Source organism: Fonsecaea multimorphosa (genome assembly GCF_000836435.1).
Source record: "Fonsecaea multimorphosa CBS 102226 unplaced genomic scaffold supercont1.28, whole genome shotgun sequence".
In the NCBI taxonomy this organism is placed as follows: Eukaryota; Fungi; Ascomycota; class Eurotiomycetes; order Chaetothyriales; family Herpotrichiellaceae; genus Fonsecaea; species Fonsecaea multimorphosa.
This window is the reverse complement of record NW_015971662.1, coordinates 379,499-388,476: the sequence shown is the minus strand read 5'-3', so window position 1 is coordinate 388,476 and position 8,978 is coordinate 379,499. Positions and strand designations below refer to the sequence as shown.

At 56.4% G+C, this 8,978-nt stretch overlaps 3 protein-coding genes across 3 annotated transcripts; 2 read left to right on the top strand and 1 right to left on the bottom strand.

Annotated features, from left to right (window-relative positions):
• Positions 1-1,905: 1,905 nt before the first annotated feature.
• Z520_10226 (uncharacterized protein) lies at positions 1,906-3,630 on the top strand (the record flags this gene model as incomplete). Its single annotated transcript, XM_016780719.1, has 1 exon — positions 1,906-3,630. The coding sequence occupies one exon, from the start codon at positions 1,906-1,908 to the stop codon at positions 3,628-3,630; it is 1,725 nt and encodes a 574-aa protein (XP_016628322.1).
• A 467-nt stretch (positions 3,631-4,097) lies between these two features.
• Z520_10225 (uncharacterized protein) lies at positions 4,098-5,034 on the top strand (the record flags this gene model as incomplete). Its single annotated transcript, XM_016780718.1, has 2 exons — positions 4,098-4,208; positions 4,357-5,034. The coding sequence occupies 2 exons, from the start codon at positions 4,098-4,100 to the stop codon at positions 5,032-5,034; spliced, it is 789 nt and encodes a 262-aa protein (XP_016628321.1).
• An 883-nt stretch (positions 5,035-5,917) lies between these two features.
• Positions 5,918-7,565, bottom strand: Z520_10224 (uncharacterized protein; the record flags this gene model as incomplete). The annotated part of the gene is made up of 4 exons (XM_016780717.1): positions 5,918-6,362; positions 6,430-6,531; positions 6,592-6,709; positions 6,791-7,565. The coding sequence occupies 4 exons, from the start codon at positions 7,563-7,565 to the stop codon at positions 5,918-5,920; spliced, it is 1,440 nt and encodes a 479-aa protein (XP_016628320.1).
• Positions 7,566-8,978: the final 1,413 nt, after the last annotated feature.

Genomic DNA, 8,978 nt, shown 5'->3' with positions numbered 1-8,978 from the left:
GGCTGTCAAACCCCAGACGATCGCAATGGCACCTACGGGCAAATGGGGCGACGTCGTAATACTATTATTATTCATACACTTTCCCACCAACCCGTCAATCTATATCCCGCGCCCGAGCTGACGGAAGAGGAGTGGAGGATTGCAGTTTGTGTATCCTTGGTGATCGCGAACTGGTGCCGCCCCGATCTCTCTATACGGTGCCGCCGATCCGAGAGCGACGTCGTGCTCAAGCGAACGAGTGTGGGAGCGGATCTTACGATGCCCTTGTTCCTTCCCGCGTTGGTGCTGATCTTTTCCACTCGTGCTGTTTAATCAGGGAACAACTGTAACCTATCAAGCTCTCCCGAGTCAAGTGAGCTGGGCTTTACACCGCAAACGCGGTGCACAGATCCCCCTGCTGCACCAGGGAACTCGTCTAGCGCGTTGATACTGCTGCAACATCGAATTCAAGTCGTCGATCCTCCTCCCTTTCCGCCCGTCTCATATCGGCTGCTTCTGTCAATGGCAACGATGCTCTGTGCACGTGGCAGCTATTGATTTATGTGATGTTCTTCTTGCGGCCGCCAAGCTCCACAGATACGCGTGGAAAGCACGGTGCTGCGTACGTACATGAAGTCTGCAGCATCTCGACCGAGGTGTCAATCCAATCTCGTGGCGGGCAACTAGAAAAGCCTTGTTTCTCGTGGCAACAATCCCTGCTGGCTCTTCGCCAAGGCTCGATTTGTTTGGACGGCGCCCAAGATAGCAACGGACAAGCCACACCGCCTCGCTAGACCGCATGGAGAATTGAAGACGAGCTCCTTCCCCTTTTTTGGGGTCGGCGTGGGTGGCGCAGCCTTTGGGCATTGGCCAGCGCTGTTCCTTGGGCCCCAGGCACCGACCAGGCGTGGCGCCAGGTGGCTTTTCACCTTCCCTTTTCCAGCTTTGATACGAGAGCAACGCGAATCTGAGAGCCAGGGTACCTGAGAATTGGTGATGATGGTCTGCTAAATCGAGGTACCTACTGCTTCACCTTCACGTCGGGCAACACACAAGATAGAACTTGCGATTCTTGTAAAGCTCTGGTACAGCAGCAGCTACTCTGAACCTCTCAAATTCCCCGTACTCCGTACTGCTTCAGCTTGGATCACAAGTTCGAATGTTTCCATGATGGGATTCATTGAATAGCCGTCCATGGCGAGGGGCGATAGTGGATGGTGAGGGGGGCTTTGTGGCCTTCCGCCACAGTTCAGCCGGTTTTAGCAGCCGAGCGGCCTGGGAGTCCATGATGGCCTTAGGGGCGTTAGGTGCCTCCCAGGTGCCCTGGGGCCTTTTAGCCAAAACCTGTGCAGTGCCGGACTGCTACCGTCCACAATCCTGATTCTCGCTCTGCCGTGCCCTGCCCAAACCTTGCTCCCGCATAGCCTGGAGCGGTGATCTAGGTGATTTAGGTCATGGCCACCCTTCTTGCAGTGTAGCTCGGCACGCAAACAAAGCAATACCAAGGCACCAGCGTGCAGCCAACCATCAGCCATCGGTGTCCATTCTTGTGACCGTCGAGCCCGTCTACCTCCACCTGGGCCTCATATCTGCCAGTCGTCCACCCTTTACCCGGCTTCATCTCCAATCTCGTTCACAGACTTCCACTACTCTTGCCTTTGTTCCCTCCCTCTGCGGCAGCTCTACATCTGCTTCTGCATTTCCGTTCGTTCTCGACCGTCCCTTTTCGGGGAGTATTGACGTTGTCGATCTCCTCCGGTGCGTTCGCTTGCTTGTAACGTGCTCCTCACCGTCATTCACTCCGCTACATCGTCCGACCTCTCGCTCGTCTCTCTTGTGTCGTTCATTTGGACTCTCGCTCTACACGCCCGATTGTTATATTATTTCTGTGCCGTCTACGTGACACTGTAAACGCCAAACGCCAGCATGACCAAATTGACAAAGTCACCTCCACCCGCCTACCCAGGCAAGGCGATCCCCCAAGGCTCTCTTCAGACTGCGGTGCCCTACGAGAGTCTGCCACAAGGCACGCAGCAGCCCGTGCCCGTCACCACGGCCGTGTTACCCAGTTCCTACCACGATCCTCTGCCCGACACGAACCCTTTCTCCCCAAACTTCAGGCCTGGGCCCGCGTCGACCGCTACGCCGCCGCCAACCACAGCGACTTTCTCCCCAGTCTCACCGATCGCCGAGTCGGGTCCCATTGAGCGCCCCGCAGAAGCACCTGTCCAAGCGCCCACGCCGCAGAGACCCAATGGCGACCAACGTCAGTCGGTCGACCTGCGACGCCTCGACGGAAAGCCGTACCCTGGATCCAACTCCGCTCCCGAGAAGCAGAAGCCCAAGGTCGTCAAGGTGGCCAAGGACATGCACGATGGCGCGCTCCCGCCGGTGTACAGGCGTCAAGCGTCCGATCCCATCAACCCCACAGTGGTGACGGACGCCTCGTCCGACGCGCACAAGTGTGGCAAATGCGGCAAGAAACCTGGTCAGGGCGATGGTCACGGGCACAGTTGCAACCAGTGTGGCAAACGCAAGTCCAACGTGACAGCGTCGACCCCTCCCGCCGCTGCCCCCGCGCCGATGCCCACTGCGACCGCGCATGCTCGGACCATTTCCGAAGGGCAGGCGTCCCATGGCTCGTCCAGACTGTCGGAGAGCACTGCTGGGCCCTCGAGTTCCCCAGGATCGTCGACCGGGACGCGGTGCTGCACGAAATGTGGAAGATACAAACGGCCCAGCCCGGTGCCCAATCCGTTTGACCAGCTCCGTCCCAATGGATCAGGGCCAGCGACCGCCCCCGTGCCCATGGCGAACCACCCTGCCATGCGACTCGGTCTTTCCATCCAGCCCAATGCGCCTGCGAACAACCCCGCGTATCCCAAGATTGACGTGATCCCTCCGTCGGCCTCGACTTACCGAGCGGTCAACTCCCCGTTCACGACCTACGGAGACGACTCGCCGCTGGTGGGCAAAGCCACCAAGCAAGAATTCAAGCTGTTCCGCAACTCTTCGCTCGCCCGATCTCTCTCGCGCCGTCTCAGCAAGAAGGACAAGACGGTCCCGTCGGCGGCGGCCCCTCTTCCCAGTCAGCAACTAGCTCGCCAGAGCGGGGAACAAAGCGCCGGGATCCTGATCAACATGATCAGCTCCGCCATGCAAGGACCTGGCAGCGAGCGCGACGCCCCCTACACCAAACTTTCGGCGGGCAGCGAACAGGCAGACCGTCCTGAGACTCCCTTCTCGTTTGTGGGCGGCAAGGACGAGCAAGACGCTTTCGAAATGGTCGACCTCCGTGACCGAGCGTCGGTCTCGAGCCAGGATAGCATGAAAGAAGTGGTCAAACCTGAGATCAGCGTGACGCCCTCAGACAGCGAGTTCCAGTCTGGCGTCCCCGACCATATCGACGTCATTCCCCGATCCAAGTCGGAGGAAGTCGAGAGGAACCAGCATTTGTCGGTAAACGGTGCGGACAAAGGCCCGCCGGTCACGATCACGCGGTTCAAGAGCTTGAGACAGGGCGTCTCGAGGATGGGCAGTGTCAGCCGCTCGACCAGTTTGAAGAGGCTCGGCAGTTTGAAGACGGTGCACCATGCCTGGTACGTGGAGGGGACTGACGGTAATAATGAGAACATCGTTCCTGTCTTCTAGAGTTGGAGTCGGAATTCGGTTGGGTAATATTTATTGTATTCATGACGTGAAGGGATTTATGATTTCTACCGATGATACCATTTGAGCTCGCCTTTGAAGTTTCTACTATATAGAAATTAATGCAGTATTCCTTTTGGGAACTTTGAGACGAATCGCTTGTCTTGAAAAAGGTCCGATTTTCTGTCTTGTTTGTGCCTGGATCAGCCTCGCTCAGCCTTGCGGGGTGATGTCAGTGCAGTGTCAATGCAGCTCTCCAACCTCCATGTGCGCAACTCCCACCAGCGGCGACTTGCTGTCCTGACCACCACCTCTGTCGACAACCCGATCCTCGACTCTCCCACGAACGCCCGTCGTCCAGCTCGACCTGTCCTCGCTCACGTACCGGATTCCCACTCAACCTGGCCGCATTCGCTCTCCAACACGCCCTCCGTCGTCTGGAGGAAGAGCGCCAGGCCCGCGCAGGCAACATGGGCGACCTCCAATTCGCGAAGCAATTCCTCACAGCTCTAGACAACAAACCGAACAAATACCAAGCCGACCATGTCTTTGATCCGAAGACGTTTCAGATGCGGCTGCCAGTAAGTTTCTTGCACCACTCCCCTGCAGTCACCGTGAGCCTGGCACGGAGGACTCGCTAAGCCGTTGTGGGCAAGGCGACGGATCAAGAGAATTGCAGGATAAGAAGGTCTCTACACCCACTGACGAAGCTTTTTCTGTTGTGAGCAGTATACCTTGCCCAAGCTCTCGACGCCACCGCACCCGCCGCCGCCCAAATCGGTCCCTGTCACCGCAGCACCGCCGGGCTCCGAGCCCTCCACGCCGACAATCACGCTGGTATTGAAGTCCGCGCGCAACCCGAACATGACTCTCGTGATCCCCTCCGTACCGCCCGCGACGGTGACGATCCAGGTTCTCAAAGAGCGCATCCAGGCGACCCTGGGGGGACCGAGCGTGGTGCCGAATCTCGACAAGGTCAAATTGCTGTTGAACAAGAAGCCCATACCGCCCAGTAAACAGACCGTCGCCGAGGCGCTGGTGGGGTCGGGAATCACTTCCACCACGGGCTCGTCGGAGGTGGAGTTCGGAGTGATGGTCATGGGCGGCGCTCCTGACCCGCCTCAGACTCACGTCACGGCGCCTCTTGACGAGACCACTGCGTCGGAGCAGGCTTCGGCGGCGGCGGCGGAGACAGGCGGCGCGCAGACCGAGAGCAAGAAAACGGGTGCAGAAGGCACGCCCATGGAAGATGTGCAGACGACGGCAACAACGAGCGTCCTGGAGTCAAAGGAGTTTTGGGATGATTTACAGAGATTTTTGGAGCAGCGGATAGGGAGTGCCGATGACGCGGGGAAGGCAAGGGGGATATTCGAACGGGCGTGGAGGAGCGCGACGGAGAAGCCTTGACCTTGATACGGCTAAGGGAGTCGCAATGCCGGGGAGGTGGGCGTTGAGGAGAAAAGAATATTGCTCGCTCCTAGGTATGGACTTTTGTTGATTGGGGAGTGTCATCCACAGCAGGGAGAAGAGGGCGTACCTACCCATACGATCGGCCGTGAAATCACTGTTCAGCCTTGACTTTATGAGAGAATGTGGAACGTGCATATCATCCCCTTGGGAGCCTTGCCAGGGAAGAGAAGGACCTGCGAAGCGAGAACTATGCCACAACGGTGATCTTCGTGTTATCGTGGATTCCGCAACCTGTCTTGCTCCTTCTCCTTCCTTCCTTTCTGTCCGTACGTCCTGACTTTGCTGGATCGATGTTTCTTGCGCTATCCATCTGTCCGTCTATTCATCTCCGCCATCCTACGAACTTACGCTTTTCCAATTTATCATAATGGTTTCACGGGACCGGTTGCATTCCCAGTCTCCTCGGCTCACTCCTGCCCCCGCCTTTCACATTTTTGCGCTATTCGCAGCCACCGCGCCTTTTTTCCAGCATGGTATACATTTGTTTCGTTCGCTCTGTGGGGGGGATGGACGATTCGAGGTGTATATATATACATGCTGCGAAGCTGGGATAGATTTGCTTCAGAAGACGACGGTGGGGAGTTGAATGGCCATGTTGGCTTTCCCTTTCTTTGAATCATTGCTCTATTTACGGATTCGGTCTATGTACAACGAGGCTCGTTTATCGGGAGACACCTAATTAGAACCCAGTCAGGACGTGACGACTAGCGAACCATTATCCTTTGCCACGAGTGGACAATGGTAATATTAGTGGCATCCGAGCAAATTGATGGTAACGCGAGGAATCTCTACCCCATAGGCCAAAGTCTCGCACCCTTCATCATCCATTGACGTGGGTATACGTCTGCGCCCAGGGAATGCTGCCGTTCTGAAAGTTCAGCTCGGTGGTCGTGTTAAAATTCCACCAGAAGTCGAGGTACTCGGGAAACCCCAGCGCAGACACATTACACATCTGCACAAAGTTGGGCGCGCGGGAGATCATGGCGCTGTAGTTGGCCAGCGGGCACGAGTAGCCCGGCCCGGACTGGCATGTCGGCCAGGGCACGACGGCCTCGTTGATCAGGGCGCGGACGTAGACGCCCGCCGCGGTCGGGGCCGAGGTCGCGTTGCACGAGAGCCGCTCGAGCACGAGGTGCCCGCCCATGGGGACGATGTCGGTGGATCGGTACGGGTTGGGGAAGGGGATCGTGTCATTTGGGAGGGGTGACGCGGGCACGTCCAGGCCCAGCGCCGCGACAACGGGGGTGATGTTGGCGTCATGGGCGCTGGTGAGCGGATGGTCAGCTTGAGTGAGCTCTGCACAGGGTTCGATTGGGATCTGTATGTACTGACAAGTTCCACCACATGGTGCCGTGGCTCGGGCCGGCTTCAAGCAGTGCAAGGGACGCATTCGCAAAGACTTGGCCGACTGCGACCTCATATGGATCTCCAGGGCTAAGGGTGGGAAGTTGTCAGTCAGCAGTTGTCAGGACGTGCAAGACTCATACAACATACCCCGAACAATAGTAGTAGGTCAGGTCTTGAATGTACCCGAATGCCACCCATTCGTCGAGTGTGAACGCGTCCACCCACGGTGAATAGGAACGAGCTTGGAGCTCGTAGGGGGCCACGCCTGTATTTCGATGATACCGGGTTAGTGACTCTTTTCTCAAGCTAGACATATACCGCAATTAGAACAGGAGAGACATCTTACTCATCAGTGTCACGATGTCGGAAGAATTCAGATCGAGGCCTGGATTCTGCGCATTCAACCTCGCCGCGGCCACGTTGAACTGCGGCAAAGTCCTCGAAGCGTAGAAGCACGCGAGCAAGCCCGTGTCGGCAGGACAGCTGGGCGTCAGACTGTCTGCTCCGCGGGTGGCATTCTCGGAGATCACATTGATGGCGGCATTGGTCGAGTAGTTGTAGCCGAAGAAGCCCATGCCGAAATAGCGCGCCGTCTCGATGACGCGCTCGTAGTCACTCGCAAAGATGGGCACCACCGAGTCGCCGTCCCACAGGTGGCCGTAGCGAGCGCGATACTCGGTGCCTTGTCTCAGGGCGTGCAAGAGGCCCGAATAAGGGCCTGAGAAGGTCTCCTGTTCGAGGTAGCCCGGCTCGGTGATGTAGAAGGTCCAGTCACTCAGGAAGGCGAGGTCCCCGGACCACTGGGAAACGCCGGCGGTATACAGCTTGTTGAGCACGGCTTCGATCCTCCCGTATGTCGTGGTGTCCGGGTATCGCTCCCCGTGGCGCATCAGCATGATGACCTGGTCTACAGCACAGCCTTGCGGGGGATTGGGGTCGATCCCATAGCCCACACGATCTGAATACGGGCCGATCCCACCCACATGTTTGAGGATGTTGTACGAGTCAGTGAAGGTCTGCGGGAATTGTTTCTCGAGGTAGGCAGACGAGTAAGGCCGTGAAGCGGCAAGAGCCCCCGAGGCGGCGACGAGCGTGGTGAGAACAGTCCGAAGCACAGCCATAGTTCGCTAGTACAGACGACAAAGCAACAGCTGCAAAACTCACCTTGGCACTTTACACTCGAGGAAAAGGTAGGAGTGTATATATAGATCCAGAGAAATCCGTCATGATGGATGCAGAAGCAATGCTGGACTCGTCCCTCGGCTTGAGTGGCTAGAAAAAGCTTCGCAAGAGCTTCGACCGGACATTGTCAAGCTCGTCGATGGCACTTCTAATCGAGAGGAGCTTCACAGGAAAGAGCACCACACGTGAGAATCGACGAAAAGATCATTGGTCCACAGACCTCTGGAGGACGCCAGCTCTGGCGGGAAGAAAAAAAGAGACTGGCTGGCGCAAAGCTGCAGAGCGAGCATAAAGCGCCCACCAATCTCCAGCACAATATTGTTGCATAAAGGAAAGTGAGGACGCTGGCAAGTGCATTGTGTTCGGAACCCGTGCCGATATGGAAAGCTGCTTTGGTGGGCTTTTCTCTTCACGGCAATAGGCGAGCCGGCGACGCCCACGTGCTGGTCCCTCTTGCATTTTGATCTGGATGGGGCGTAGGCGGACTGAGGTACAAAGGTGAATTCAGGCAAAGCACAAAGCAAAGGGGAAGAGAAATACATTTGACACATACCTAGGTACAGACCTCCAGTTGAAGATCCGAGATGACCTCTGACAATTGATGACTTCATGCCTCGTATTTTGAGTCAGCCTCACGAGCTAGACCCCTGAGCCGCCTAGCCTTGCCGGCCACAATGATAGCCCGCGGAGGGGCAGCAAGCGTGGCAATCTGCATGCTTTCGACGAGGGGTAGGATGTAGATGAGCCCTAGTCTGGCCACGAGATCACTACCTACTGCTACTGAAGTGAAAGCACTGCGCGCAAAATGCTTCGGAAATCTACCACCGAGCCAAGATCTCCACCAGTGAAACTCGTGAAAATCAAGTAAAATACAGAATTGGAAACCATATTTTCGGTTTTGCAACCTCTTTTGTCATTCATGTCTATCTGGGAACATCGGCGTTCTGGACGGGCTGCCAGTCCTGACTCCTCCCGTTTCCATTCCTCAATCGTTCAATCACTCCCCGTTGCTTTTAGCCTTGCAACATGCCCACCCAAAACCTAGATAGTTTCCTAGGGTACTTTTCCTGGTTTTGATAACCCGTTTAGAATGTGACATCCGAATCAAACGCCCTTTCGCTGATGTGCAAGCATTTGCCGTGAGATTCGTTTCCCTTGGGTGCTGCGCCAAAGAGCTTGTGCATGCGTGTCGGTACAAGAAGTGAATAAATTTCATAAATCATACAGATGGAGTGAGTGGACAGGACAAGTTGGGTATCCTCATAAGAGTCCCTCCCTCCGACAAAGCCTTCCCACAAACACCGATGGTCCTCGACATATCGTCATCGATCATTTTCGTCAGATCGGTTGTA